At 42.2% G+C, this 15,364-nt stretch overlaps 2 protein-coding genes across 9 annotated transcripts in view; one reads left to right on the forward strand and one right to left on the reverse strand.

Moving 5' to 3' along the window:
• The first annotated feature begins 14 nt into the window (after positions 1–14).
• ROMO1 (reactive oxygen species modulator 1) lies at positions 15–3,787 on the forward strand. The gene is made up of 3 exons (XM_084296752.1): positions 15–55; positions 1,709–1,839; positions 3,595–3,787. Exons 2-3 carry the CDS (start codon positions 1,709–1,711, stop codon positions 3,701–3,703), a joined length of 240 nt encoding a protein of 79 aa, XP_084152878.1. The 5' UTR covers positions 15–55; the 3' UTR covers positions 3,704–3,787.
• A 2,143-nt stretch (positions 3,788–5,930) lies between these two features.
• Positions 5,931–15,364, reverse strand: part of RBM39 (RNA binding motif protein 39) — a 32,102-nt gene continuing 22,668 nt past the window's right edge. For 6 of the 8 annotated variants that reach the window (XM_084296754.1, XM_084296753.1, XM_084296757.1 and 3 more), the window contains 5 exons: positions 10,791–10,823; positions 9,615–9,690; positions 9,335–9,440; positions 7,030–7,108; positions 5,931–6,933 (listed from right to left, as the gene is read on the reverse strand). In XM_084296754.1, the coding sequence (XP_084152880.1) occupies positions 6,833–6,933; positions 7,030–7,108; positions 9,335–9,440; positions 9,615–9,690; positions 10,791–10,823 (395 nt within the window). In that variant the 3' untranslated portion in view covers positions 5,931–6,832. Of the gene's footprint in view, positions 6,934–7,029; positions 7,109–9,334; positions 9,441–9,614; positions 9,691–10,790; positions 10,824–14,694; positions 14,876–15,364 lie in introns of those variants that run through there. The other 2 variants (XR_014618905.1, XR_014618906.1) reach the window with 2 other exon arrangements.

Consider the following 15,364-nt stretch of genomic DNA (forward strand, 5'->3'; position numbering starts at 1 on the left):
TCCGCCCACGTCCCCGGCAGCGACGGAAGCGGAGAGCGGAGAGGGCGGCGGCGAGGTACGGGCAGGGCCGGGCCGGGCCGCGGGGGTCGGGGCTGGGGTCGGGGCCGCCGTGAGGTGACTGCGGCGCGGGCCCGGGGGTGGGGGGCGAAGCGGGGCCGCGCCGGTGCCAGGAGCTGCCCGGGGCGCGAACGCTGACGGGGGGCTCCCAGGGGAGCGGGGCTCGGGGAGCGGAGTGACGAAATCCCGAAAAGTGAGGGAAAGACAGAAGGAAAAAAAACGGGAACCACAGCGCCTGCGGTGCGGGCAGGGCCCCGGAGCAAGCCCCCTGCGCCCCGCTGTGGTGGATCTGTCGGGCTGGGCCGCTGGACGCCGCCACAGCTCCCTGAGTGCCCCTGCTCGGGAGGAGAGGAAAAGGAAAGAAACAACTGACGGGCTGAGATAAGGATGGTTGAATTGAAGGGAAAATAATTACTAGGGGAAGTTTATTAATGATTAAATGGTTTAACTAAAGGGGAAAAAGAGAAAGGGGAAAAGGAAAAAGCAAGCAAACAAACAAAAAACGAGCAAAGGCCGTGTGGAAGTGCAGAGGAAAGAAATTCCTCTCTGCTTCCCACCAAGGAGCGATGCTTGACCACATCCTTGCAGCAGGGCCTCAATGCATGTAGCCATTGTTTGGGAGGACAGACGTTTTCACAACAGGAAAACGTCTCTCCTCCCTCCCCTCTTCTTCCTCTTTCCACCTTTTATTGCTGAGTGTGGATTTGGTGCGTGGACCATTCAGTGGATAAGGAATGGGCCTGAAGGCCATACCCAGAGTGGTGCTCAATGGCTCCGTGCCCAGGTGGAGGCTGGTGACGAGCGGTGTCCCTCAGGGGTCTGTCCCTAGGACCGGTGCTGTTTCATGTCTTTATCAACCACATAGACAGGGGGATCGAGTGCATGCTCAGCAAGCTTGCAGATAACACCAAGCTGAGTGGTGTGGTTGATACCACAGAAGGCCAACTGCATCCTGGGCTGCATCAAAAGAGGAGAGGGTAACAGGCGGAAGGAGGTGATCGTGCCCCTTTGCTCTGCCCTTGTGAGGCCCCACTTGGAGTCCTGCATCTCAGTCTGGGGCCCCAGCACAAAAAAAGACGTAGACCTGTTAGAGCGAGTCCAGAGGAGGGCTACAAAGATGATCAGAGGGCTGGAGCACCTCTTCTATGAAGAAGGCTGAGAGAGCTGGGGTTGTTCAGCGTGGATAAGAGAAGGCTCCAGGGAGACCTAATCACAACCTTTTAGTACTTAAAGGAGTCTTATAAAAAGATGGAGAAGGAGTCTTTACTTAGGTAGGTAATGATAGGACAAGGGGGAAAGATCTTAAACTAAAAGAAGGGAGATTTAGACTAGTGGTTAGGAGGAAATTCTTCACCCTCAGAGGGTGGTGAGGCACTGGAACAGGTTGCCCAGAGAAGCTGTGGCATTCCCTGGAGGCTTTCAAGGCCAGGCTGGATGGGGCTTTGGCCAACCTGATCTAGTGGGTGGCATCCCTGCCCATGGCAGGGCGTTTGGAGTTAGATGATCTTTAAGGTCCTTTCCAACCCGAGCCATTCTATGATTCCATGACCTCACAGTTGCTACTTTCCATCCCAGTTTGGTTATAGAAGTGTGTGGGGCATGGCAGTAAATCCATCTCTGTTTTTTCTTGTATGTGTGCTTTGTTTTCTAGATGCCTGTGACCGTGGGCCCGTACGGGCAATCACAGCCCAGCTGCTTTGACAGAGTAAAGATGGGTTTCATGATGGGCTTTGCTGTGGGCATGGCAGCAGGAGCGCTGTTCGGCACGTTTTCCTGCCTCAGGTATGCCACAGAAATGGCTCCCATGGACAGGGCACGACAGCCGCAGCCAGGGAGAAATGTTTCCTACTCTGGGCTAGGATGGGAGGCGCAGGTCTGGTTCTTATTTGTCACAGAGATGAAACTTTGCCTGTGGATAAAGTTGGCCTGTTCTGGGATGGACAGGTACCACCCGTAACTGTGTACAAGTGGATCACAGTTATGCAGACCTTTCCCTGCCACTCGTGGTGGAGGTTGTTTTGGGAAGCACTGCTGAGCTGTCAAAATGCTGCTCCAAGAGGAGCTGGGTGAATTCTCAGTGCAGATCCACATGTAGCCATGTCTTAGCTCTCAGGCTTGTCTGAGGTACCCTGCAGGCTCTCAGGTGTCTGTGCCATGTTGGCTTGGGCATCCTGCACCCATGCACAGAGGCAATTAATTACCTGGAGTCATGATTGCAAGAGCTGGTGGTTGCCATTGGCACAACCCTGTTGTGCAGTAGTCCACCTTTCCCTCACTGTCCAGCGTAACAGCATGGAGACACAAAATGCTCACTGCTGCGCTGGTAGCTCTTGTGCTGCTCACTGACTGGTTTTGGCACTCTTTGTCCATTAAAGGGAATAAGTGCCTTAGTATTTTGTAGAACTCTTTGTGCTTGAGGATTTTTAATCTGTGATTAAACATGACTGATGATTTGGTAGTGAACCTAAAAAGGGGGAAAAGGCACAAAACCTGATCTGATATGGTTTAAAAAGCATTCTGATCCTTCTCAGATCCTGGAAGATATTTGTACATGGTACAACACTAGTAGAAAATACAGATTTTAGGTAGGAAGAAGCAGCAGTGGCAGTTCTGTCATTCTTGAACGATACAGCTACATTACTTCTACTGTAGTGATTTTTGGGGAAAATCTCCATGTCTCAAAAATTTAATGCATGAAATTCCTTACACACTACAGTCACTGCAGCACTTAGAAGCCAAATGTTACTGGAGTTTCCCGAGAAAAACTATTTTTTTTGCATTGGTCCAACCTTAAGTAAATGTAAACTGGAGAACAGAAGTGTGTCTGAGCACTTCCAGGCCTTTTGAATTTATCTTGCATTAAAAATACTGTGTCAGTGGTAAGTAGGAAGTTAGTTTACAAAATGGTTTATAGTTTGATGGTATTAAAAATACCGCCACTGAAGCTAGAGAAGCTGATGATACACCAGTTAAGATCTCTTTATTCTCTAGCAAGTCAAATATTTGGACAGCACCAAGCATTTTTCCCCCCAAAATAAGTATGCTTGGGGTGCTGGCAGTCAAAGCTGCTCCTGCTCCCCTTGTTCCCAGTATCTATGCACTCCTTGCAACCTGTCCCGCAGCTGCATCCGTTTGTGGAGTCAGGGAAGGGAAGTGGTTGGCGGAACTGTGGGGGAAATACCTGTACGGTTTGGCTTGAGTGGGACCCAGATGCAGTTCACAGCACAACACTGCTGATCACTGCAATGACGTGGCAGGAGGTACAGCATCAGGCTGGTACCACTGCAGAAAATGCACAAGGACTGTTGCGAAGAGCCCCTGAAGTGCCCAAAGAAACCCTCTCCAGTTTTCTTTGTGGGGGGTCAGGCTGTTGGTCTCCTGACAGAGCCTGGGGGCATTGCTTTAAATTTAGCCTAAAGACAAGGTATTGGATTTGGGCTCTCATGCAGCCCTTAGCTGGTTGTACCAGAGGATTTCTGCTGTTAATGTTTGTCTGCTTCAGCTTTTACATAATTGTTGTGTTTTTCTTTATCTCAGGATTGGCATGCGAGGACGAGAGCTGATGGGTGGAGTTGGCAAAACGATGATGCAAAGCGGTGGGACGTTTGGGACGTTCATGGCTATAGGCATGGGAATCCGTTGCTAATCTGGAGCTTGGGTTTTTAACCTGAAGTGTCCCTGCCCAGCCATTCCTCCTCTGTACCATAATAAAGTCTTTAGATACCTGGAACTGAGTGCTCTTCATGAAATTGTGAAGCACCATCCTCCTTGCTGTAGCTTCCTTCTGCAGATGTGCTCTTTACTGAATTTCTACTGTCCTCACTTCTCTTACTCCCGTGACAATTGCCCATGACAATGAGAATTGCCGCTTGGGCAGCTCGCGTATGTGCCGCCAAACCTATTTCATTGATGCCTTCCCCAGTCTAGGAGAGTTATTCTGTGGTTAATTCAGAACAACGGTCAAATTTTTCTCCTATTGCAAAATTTTCTTCTATTGCATAAATAGTTGTAGTTGACCCTATTCCCGAGTTCTAGGTAACGTGATCATCTCATGCCTTGTTCTGGGGCAAATTCCCTAACAGAGAGCAATGAAACCCAGCTGCTGGCAATGGGATTGAGCAAGTGCTTCTGCAGCTTGCTGAGGGCAAACTGCCATAGCTCAGGCTCCTCCCTCCAGCCTGAAGGCACAGAATTGCTGGAAGAAGCCAAGGCACAGCGAGGAACAGCTGCAGGTACGCTCCTGCTGCTGGAGCTGGAAATCACAAACTGGTACAAACAGGAAAAAAGCTCCCACCACCTGACAGCTGAAGGTACTTTGTGAAAGTCACACCTGCCATGGGGGATACCCAATCTGTCAGACCTTGAGAAACATCTTTGCAAAGCTGTCCGGTCAGGACTAGCTGTACTGGCTGCAAGTTGTCAGCACAGAACAGCACCCCTGGACTGTACCGCCTCTTCCACGGCTCTCAACCCCCAAGTATGGCCTGTAGGGCACAAGTGTCAGTCGTTGCCACCTCCTGTACCCAGCTCCTAGGTGACTTTCCATTCCCTTTGACAGGCAAGGTGCCTCACCTCTCAAAGCAAGCTGTGCTAACAGCCAACCCTGCTCCACACATAGTCTCCTCCAGTCTTCCTTAATGGGCTTTTATTTCCTTAAGGAAATAAAGGGCTTTATAATGGGCTTTATAAGGTGCTTCACAAGGAACCTACCATTCACCTGCTACCATGGTGTTGTGTACAGCTGGACTATGAAACGTTTAGCTTAGTGTTGCAATCTCCTGTTACTTGGCTTTTGAAACAAGCCTTCCTTTGCTCCTCTTGTATTTCTTCTGAATGATGGAAAAGGACAAGTTAGCTTCATTGAAGCACAACTCTCAGCAGAGGAGCTTCAGCCAGTGCCTATACAGGATGGAGGTAGTCCAAGTGCCATTTCTCCACTCTTGACGGAGAAGTTGAGATTTGCCAGTAAAAGCCTGTTCTTTGCATGCTATCATGTGGCTTACTAACCTGTGAGGGAAATTCTGTACAAATAAGTTGAGCAATACAGATGCTTTGGAACGGCTGAAGTTTTACCCCAACTAGCAGTGGTGGATTTATACTGGCAACTGAAAAAATAGTCAAGCAAAATAAAGTTAAGCTTTGCTTGGATTTCTTCAGCTGTCATGTACTTCTGGGCCAGCCTCTGGCCTCCTCCCCACAATTTCCTTTCTATTTGCTCCAGTTCATCTTCCCCCGGTCCCATTTCCATGGCCTCAGCGCTCCATTCTGGATTTCTGAAGGCCATCACTTACTGCTGCAGCTCAACCAAGGCTACCCAGACCCTGAATGGCAATCTAAGTAGCTGGAGCCCAGGTCACCACCGTACTGCCTGAAGGCACAGGCAGCATTCTCTGTTCAGCCCATCTTCACCCAGAGAGGCAGATACTCCCTGCCCCTTTGTCACACAGCTGCTGTTAGCCAATGATTGAAAAGTGTCACAGAAGTGACAAAGAGGTACCAAAGCAGCAATACAATTGTCCCAGGTTCTCCAGGGCTGGTGTTCAGATTTCTACACCTGCATGATTTGCAACTATTTGCGAAAGATGGGGGGGAGGGAGGAATTAACCTCTAGAACCGGTCTACAGGTAGCCTGCGAAAGTAGAAGGGTTGTCCGCTGCCAGGCTGGTGAGTAACCCACAAGCCCTCACCCACAGCTGCAGCACACAATGGGTTCAGAACAGCAGGAAAAAGCACCTGCATTTTCCTCTGGAGATAGAGTTCCAGTTTTGAAAGAGTAGATGGAGGGGGCTGTTCAGAATGGAGGCAGGTGATAGACACTCAAACACCCTGCTTATATGGTATTAGGAGACGGGAGAAATAAAACTTCATAAAAGCCTTTTTAAGAGAATTTTATTTGAGTGGTTCTTACAAAGATTGTTGCAATATGAAAGTCTTTGTTTGATAGAAATATCAAGCTGTCCTGTCAAACACACTGAAGTAACCCAAAAATATATTTCAGAGCTCACAGAGCTTAAAAAGAGCAAAGATTATATGCAACCAGAACAAAACATGTTTCTGTATTTCCTGCTGATTTTCAGACTCTGCTGAAATCCTTCCAACTGTGCTACACTGCATACACAGAAACTTATCTGGAAATGCAGAGATCGTTTTGTTTGGAAACTTAAGACACACCTCACACAGTATTTACAAAGAAACTTTTACAGATACATTAATCAAAAGTTACCATCAAGAAATAAAACCCTTCAATCTTTCTATTCTTACCAATTATTCAGCACAAAGCAAGCTGAGTGGCTGACTGGAATCAGCTTTCAGTAGCCTTTTGAATTCTCCATTTATACACAACACTAAATATGTCCCTTCATAAAGTCTATCTCCGATATTAACCTTTAGCAGACCACCTACATTTAGTGAAATGTAAAATGTAATTGCTGCATTAAAAGAAAGGCTTGTGAAACATTAAAAATGTCATTATGTCCCATCTGCCTTTTACAGAGAATTTGTTTTCTATGAGCTACTTCTCAGTTCCTACAGATCACCTTAGTAAATGTACAAGAATTACAAGGCAGAACAAGAAGTCAACAGCTTTGTATACAGTGGAAATGCTAGTTAGGGAGAATGAACACACTGCATTTCTGCTTACTTCATTTTATTTTTAAAGGTAGCAGGAAGTGTACACAAAATGACATTAAATCCTTTCCTTTAGTTTTATCTAAATAAAAGATAACTCAATCTTCCTCCAAAAAATAACTATGTACAAAACTGACTAAATCCATCTTCATCGTCGAACAGGAACCAGTAGTTGGGTTGCAGTCATAGAATCTGGGAAAAGGCTATGGTATGTTGGAAGAGGTACATACGCTGCTGTAATCATTTTACCTAATCAGAAGATTTAAAAAAAATTAAAAAAAATCAGTATTTGTTAATTTCTGCAATTAAGGAATAAATGCATGTTTCTAGACGAAATCTACTCACCTGCAAACCACCTCCCGTGCAATGCATTTACAGCTGCAATGGCAGCAGCAATTGAAGGACATTTGACATACACATTGCCCTGCAACACAAAAGTGTACAGTCTATTAGAAGCTTGAAGATTTCCTACATTGTCAATTCTCATAGACTTCCTTTGAATGGTTGTTATCGAGGCAAACCTGCCTCACCATGTTTCTACTGGTACCCACTGGTACTATAGAATGAACACAAGAATATGGAAGTACTGGAGAGAATTTTTACAAATATGCATTACCATACTGTAGCAGTTACTTCAGCAGGAAGCACGAATCTTTTCTAAGGTTTTGCAGAAAAAATGTGAGACAATGTGAGCTTGTTATGGAAGCAGAAAGCAATGGATTGCTTACTTGTTCCTTACACTGTTTGAATTATAATCTAATGGTTGCCAATTGCACAATTTCATTGTATAATGGAAGACATATGAGGAGTGGCTGAGGTCACTGGGCCTGTTCAGCCTGGAAAAAGAGGCTATGGGGAGGGAGACCTCATCACAGCCTACAACTTCCTCACGAGTAGGAGTGGAGGGGCAGGCGATGATCTATTCTCTTCAGTGACCAGTGACAGGACCCAAGGGAATGGAGTCAAGCTGTGGCAGGGAAGGTTTAGGCTGAACATCAGGAAAAGGTTCTTCACCGAGAGTGTGGTTGCACACTGCAACAGGCTCCCCAGGGACATAGTCACAGCACCAAGCCTGTTAGAGTTTAAGAAGCATTTGGACTGTGCACTTAGTCACTTGGTCTGAATTTTTGGGTAGACCCACAGGGTGCCAGGAGTTGGACTTGATGCTCCTTTTGGGTCCCTTCCAACTTGGGATATTCTATGATTCATGTGAAACGGAAGACTGCAAGAAGTTGGGCTAGCCATCAAATTTCACGAGTAACTAACATTTAATGACAAATGCTTAACTGGATGTACTAGTTAAGTCTACCTAGTACACAGTTATTTTCAACAACATTAAGTACTTGTGCCTGGGGACAGGACATCCATCACTTCAAAGAAGGCTGGTACAGTAAGAACAACCTAAGATGGTATCTAACCAGAGTGACAGACACATCATTTGTCTTTTGACGAGATACCTGGAATTGTCTATCTGCAAGCTAAGCAATAAACCAGCCTAACCCAAAGTACTGCAACATTCGCATTGAAAACCAACAAAACAAATGTATACACATTACTGTAGACTTCTGCTTCTGGCCATCTGCTTAAACAGAATACTACCAATAATTCTTCAACCAGGTCGCATCCTAGCTGAAAGATTTTAGAGGAAAATAAGGTATTAAGAAACTGAATTCAGCCTTTGCTTCAGCAGTATTCTCCAGCCCCTGCTAACTTCTCCCACTGTGACAGCATCCTTTCTCAAGGGAACAATCTGAGGTAAGGGCTCTAGCAGACCACAACCAGGCAGCAGAAAGCTGTTGTTTAAAGCACTGAGTAATGCACACAGTTGTTCTCAGCATCCCCCTGCACAGACATCCAAGCTGTTTATACCGTGAAATGAGACAGCAATAGAAAGTTTTAGTTTTCCTTACACACCACACAGATTGGTGTGGTGCAAGAGAAAATTATGCGTTCAGCTTGGACTGCAATCTTTTCACCCCTACCAATTATGACTTCACTGCTGAATACTGACAGCCCTCAGAGCTTAGGAAGTCTGTCTGTCTGGAAAGGAGCCCCAAAAGATTGGGGATGAGAAACTGAACATGAGAGAAAAACATAACAAGAGTCTACGCCCAGAAAACAGCACAGTGAAAATTTGTGTCTGAAGAAGGTATTTTCAAATACTAGTAGGTATTTTATGTCTGAGCCATGTGTGTGAGCCATTCTGTCCTAGAACGACAAAATGGATTTCACGTAACCTAGCAGGTGGTATTAAAACAAAAGGTTACAGCTGTCACATCATGAGTTAGATGAAGTGAGGCAGAGTCGCAGCTCCATGTGCTCAGAACCTACATGGTATCTACATTAGAAGTCCCTTGCTTTTCAGAAATGCACAGCTTAAGGGAAAAGCCAAAAGCAATAGCTATTGCTATTCTCCTGCTTGCATTCCCACAGCAACTTCAGCTGTGGAAATCTTTAAGAGCAGACTGCAACACCAGAAAACTGACTCAGAACAGAAGGAAACGATCTATGTTCTTGAAAAAACTGCAAGCCCCTTCAAGAAATTCAGACTCAGATTAAGAAAAAAAAGTATTTGTAATGCTCCCTCTAGCAAGTACAAAGCAACAAAACTCCTAAAAACTACTCAGTGTGTTCCTCGAACCAGGCGTACCTGAGCTGAATTCTTGTCTACATAGATGTGGATAACTCCTCCATGTTTGTTACATTCCTCAATCACATCATCTTTAATTTCTGTATCCCAGCCAGCTTCTTCTTCACTGCAGGGGGTAGAAGAGGAACAGGACAGAGATGGAAACATTACTCACAACAACACTGAACTCACAACCAACCAACCAACCATCAAAAAACCCACCTCCACAACAGTCTAATTACTTTCTCACACATTTAGGTCATCAACAAAAGGCAAACAGAAACAATGACAAATCACTTACGTTTGAGGATTAAACATGTTGGAAAGCTGGAAGCACTGTGTTGCAAGTGGTTGTACAGAAGCAGCTGCAGCCAAAACTGTTTTAATGGGAAAAAAAAACAATACCAAATCTAAGAATCCGCTATGCATTTTTCCAATTTAAATGGTTCATTTCTCTAAAACCCCAGCATTCAGCAGTCATAGCAACAAATCTAACTAAACTGAAAACTGAAGGCAAAGAACTCATTAGCTAGTCATCATCTATTATAGAAAATTCTCAAATTGATCAATATGGAAGATAGAACAGATTAACTACAACTGATATCAAAAAGTTAACAGATCACTCTGCATGTTGATTTAGGCAGATTTTCAATTTAAACACTTGAATACATTCATCTTTGTATGCATCTAAACTCTGCCAGAGCTGTATACTAGCACTTCAACTGGGGCACATACTCCACATTTAAGTCAGACAGCAGCTTCAGATGGAGTGGGACCACCCCATCTGACTTCACAGGAGGTGACATCCACTTCCGAGAGTTCTCAAGATGTATTTTGAGCACAAAATACTTCTGTTATATGCATACATATTTTTTCTCCTTTACTAAGAAAGGCATCATGCCGGTAATATTTGATAACTAAACCAATAAAGTGAACTACACTCTCAGTAACTAAACTATCAGTTGCCATCTATTGTTACTAATCATCATGGTGCATCTTATTAATCTCATTAAAGTTGCATTATATAAGCTGTTTATGTAATATAAATAGGCTGTCCTCTCCATAGGCTGTAAGCTTCCGTTAATTTAGCTGAAATAAAGGCCACCTTCTCTCTACCTACACAGGCATCAAAATCAGTAACATCATGACTAATCCAGGGAAAATAATCCCAAAGTCCTAATTCTAAAATGAGCCCTCCAGTCTCTACCTTTAAGGTAGGAGAAAACAAAGCCACACCGCAACCCACATATTTTCTAGGTAACATTCACAGGCTATATGTCAGTCCAATACTGAGGAAATGCTACAGGAAAAAAAGGTTTACGACACTTTCTGTTCTTTTCAGTTGATACTATGATTTCTACAAACACCAATACAACCTCAGGCTATGGACAGACTCCACACCAGAAGCATTTCACTTAGAAACAACATTTGTAACACAAAATCTAATGGTAACAAGGTATATTAAATTATAGTTTACCTTCATTCTGCTGAGAAAGTCTTGTTTGCAAATCTGAAGAAAAATATACAGAAGTTAATTAGCACATTTGCAAGCATTATTTTATCAGGTTGGTTAGCTTGTATTTTTGCAGTTAGGAGCTTGTTCAAGAACCTAGACCTGCTCTCACTGTTCCTCTCTTAAGTATAAATAATTTCACTTAGTTCAGCTTCTCAGCTAGGATGTCTCGTATTTGAGAGATACTCCATGACCACACAGGTAAGCAAGTGTATTTCAAAAAGAAACCATAACTTAAAAGGAAAGGAAAAGGTGACCATGTCCTTTAGTTTAATATATTGTTTCTACCTTGTCTGTGTTATGCTTGAACTCTTCCTAAGACCTTTTTTTTCCTTGAGAAAAGAAATACAGCAGTTCTTACAGGCATTAAAAGTTTGCTACCTTAATTGAAAGCATTAAGCACATAGTTAACCATATGTAGCGTTCTGAAAGCAGTTACCAAATTTTATTTCAAGTAGAACAAGGAGGTATTTCACCTGTTATCTTTTCATATAAAATGTCTTAACGACACAAGTTAGTTTGGTGTTTTTCAATTTTAAAACACTTGAAAGTGTTCAGAGCATTTTATTTGTCAAGTAAACATAATTACTCATACAACAACACGTAGCTGTCCCAATTTGAAGTAATAGGGACAGAAAAATGCCGTTTTTTCAGCCATTTTCAAGGATATGACTCAAGTACTTGACTTAGCAACTTCAAGTCAGTAACAGAATATTTTGGAATGCAAGAAAAATTTAAACCTCCTCACTTTTTTTTTAATTTTTCAATTCATTCATAAGGAGGTGGAAGATTAAAGGTAACCATTATCTGAATTTGCTCATTTAGAAAGCAGTGAGTAGATGGGCCCCTTGAAAAAGCTTACTTGCAAGTATCTGAAGACCTAATCTATGTACTTCTTCCTCTCTATAGCCTCTCCCTCCAGAACACTGGCAGACCAACAGGAAGAAAGTTAAAGGAATATTAGGCAACAAAAGCCCTGAGACATGTCTTCAAGTGCCTTCCAAATGACTTCCATATAAGAACACATACTGGGAACTATCTTGTAAAATATAAGACAAAAGGAGATAGCTCTGAAGGCTGGTTACACCTAGCATTTTTCCCCTTTGTCTTTTAACAGGAAGGAATCCTCCACTGCATAGAGCAAGAAATCCTGTAATGGGGAAGACTGTCCTATGGTGTGTTCTTTACAGAAAACCAGGGATCCACATCATTTATCCAAATCTATAAATAATTTCCAAGGTAGTTATTGCCTTTTTTAAATTTTATTTTGGTAAACAAGCGTGCTTGAATAAATAAAAACAAACAAAATCTATTAAGTCACTCTAGATGAGGACAGACTTCTCCCTCTGCAACTCTGACAATCATACATTCACATCATTTCAGCTAAACCCACCAAATGTCAGTCAGCCTGGGGCTCTACAGCCGAGTCTTCCTGGCCACAAGCACCCAACATGGCAAATCTACAAGGTAACTAGTTCATTAAATTCTGTCTAGGGCTGAGAGTCAAGTCTGCTCCAGGCACAGCAGATCAGCTATCAATATCTTGGTGGCACCAAGTTTCATAGGTTGTCTACTACTTCTGAAACATTCCTGTCTATCAAATCTCTTTCATCAACTGAATTTTTTCCTTGGTCATGATTGAAGAATTGCCCTTTTATCTTCTAAATCCACTCGGAATTTAGAAATACAACGTCCCCTCAGAATAATATTTTTACCTACATGCAGTTTTGAACAGTACATGGAAACTCAAGCTGATATATCAATCCAGCTCAAAGTAACTTGTTGAGTATATTCTGTAAACATTATCTGAAAGAGCAGTGAGTTCAGCATGACTGAAAAGTACATAGTCAGTACAGATAAAGCAGAAACACAAATACCTATCAAAGCACTGTCTTAAAATAGTGACATTATATTTTTATTTTGAAGAACAGCTAGCTTTAATTAAGTAAATGCCAGCTAAATATTTTCCAGTTTTCTCAGCAATTATTTACAATACAACAGAAGCTAAAATGCCAGTACTGAATAACACCTACTCCTCCCTCCATTGCTACAGACTAAATCTTTCTCATAAAGATTTTTTTTTTTCCCAAAAGTAAGAAAATGTTTTGTTCCACAAAGCATTTTAAGTGCTCTGTAGCCTTGTGGTTTCTGATTTTCACACAGAATTTACACAAAGAACAACAGCTATAGCAACAGCTCTAAGTGTTAGACTCTTTTTCCTGCTGGAATTTTCTCAATGGGAATAATATTCAAGTTCTCAGGTCTCCCATATAACTATGTATCTTTAGCTACCCTATTTCAGTCTTATTTAGCTCATCATCTTGAACACTTGTGACCAGAACCATTCACCAATTTGTACCTGACACCTCAAGACACACAGATATGCTAACTCTTAGCAACACAGCTGCCCTTTCAAAGGCACTCCACACTGACAGCTCACACTCACTCACTGACTAAACTAAGGTGGTTAGGTATTTCCCACCTCCTTGGCTATTTTTCACTGCTAAGGTCCCAGGCTATATGACTGAAATTTGTTTCAATCCCCACCAAGTGAAAAATGTGTCACACCCCAAGCATCCTATATTTACAGCACCTCTATTTTTACACTCACCTCATTCCTACTGTTTTGCCATTGTTCTTTATGCTGTATTTAACAAGACCAGTCAAAAACCTGAACTTTGAACAACATCCTCAGACCTTCCCAGCTTCTATTAAGAAAAAGCCCCTTTCCTCCAATCCTTTACGTATTTGTACTTTCTGTACTACCTACTTCTTAGTAATTTCATTTGGAAGCTAAACTTCCAAATGACATAAATCAGCAGTTCATTTACTAATTTTTACTACAGCTATGTCTACGCAGGTCCATTTTTTATCACTGATTGTTTCACTTTGCTCCTTTAAGAATCATAGTAAAGACAGGCAAACTGGAAATAAGATTTAAATATAGCATGCTTTCAGAAAAACTGTGCATGAGCACTAACAATCTGGACAGTTGCAAGTCTTGTTATTTTCTCCTTCCTTTTTCTAAGTGTAGGAGATTTATAAATAGATGTTTCAGCTACGTATCACGGACTTAAAGTATTTATTGACAATACCAGATCTTATATTTTATGTACCTATTTCCTCACTAATTTGATGGGAGTCTTCTCATTACCCTGAACTGAGAACATTCAGTTTTACTTTCAGATTTCCTTCTACCTTGTGAATTATTTTCTTCTTCAATCCATATTCTTATCTTACCTTTCTCAAAATCCAAATGTTATGACCAGTGTCCCCAATAAAAACTGAGGGAACAAAGTTCTTTTGAAACATTGTTTGTAACATACATGAGTGTTTTTTTCATTCAACTTCAGCCCTGATTCCTCCTTTTTGTTCTCTTCAAGATTTCTAAGTCTTCATGTATGCTTTCATGTCTTTTATAGAGTCAAACTTAATCTCAGTCTTGGTAGGTAATTCTCATTTTATCTATTTCCTGAACTGATAACATTGTTTTCTTTATTATCAGTCCTTTTCCTTTTTTCCTATTCTTCACAGGCTCTGTGCTAATTCTTTATTTCTTTTGAAGTACTTAATCACCCAGTTCAGCGTGTAGCCCATTTCTAAAAGGACCATTTCTTCTTTCTGTGGAATACAGATTCAATATAGCATTGGCAGTAAGGAACTGCAGAAACTTTTTATGCATTGTCTGTTCCTACACCCCAAGTTTCTTAGACCAGTTGACCTGATTTTCTTACTTCTTCAACCATCACTTTTGAAGTCAGAAGCCTTAGTTACAGACCTGATTATCCTTCCATTTAAGATTGAGCAACTCATGATCACTCAGTCAACGGTCATTTCTATTCTCATCCATAACATCTTCATTACTTACCAAAATGAGTTTAAAATAGCATCCCTTCTTCATGAGTCAGTGAGTGTTTGATGAAGAAATTTGTCGGATATCACATCCAGGAATATCTGGGCCCCACCATTATTACTAGCAAATCTTCTCCAATCTGTATCAGGGAAGTTAAAGTCTCCCATAATGACATAATTCCTGGTAGTAATTTTCTCTAACAAGAGTAAAGAGATCTTTAATCCATAACCAAATCTCACTTTGGGGATAGGTCATGACTCTATGGTAGCAAAAAGCTTTATCCTTTTCCGAAGTTACTCAAATTGTACATGTCTGCATTATTCCTTTTGTACTATACAAGCGGAATACACAATAATACTCCTACCACTTTCATTTCTACAATCGCTAAATATGCACATTCTTCAAAAACCTGTCTTCAGCCTTGCAATTTACTCCTCCACAGAACTCCAGTTATGTTGCCTCATACTGATTCAGTGCTATTCTAACAGTTTAGATGTCTTAAGGGTATTTTTGGCACCCCACTGGCTGGATTTCTTTACCTTCTTTCAGATATGGCAGAGAGGAAAGGATTGCTGTTTGTTGTTTTTTTTTGTTTGTTTGTTTTTGTTTTGTTATTGTTTAAAAACATTTCTCTCCTTTCTCACCAACTACACTTGTTTTCAAGTAAGACTGTCACAACACTGTC

The sequence above is a fragment of the Netta rufina genome, assembly GCF_964035555.1.
Source record: "Netta rufina genome assembly, chromosome: 16".
NCBI classification, from domain to species: Eukaryota; Metazoa; Chordata; class Aves; order Anseriformes; family Anatidae; genus Netta; species Netta rufina.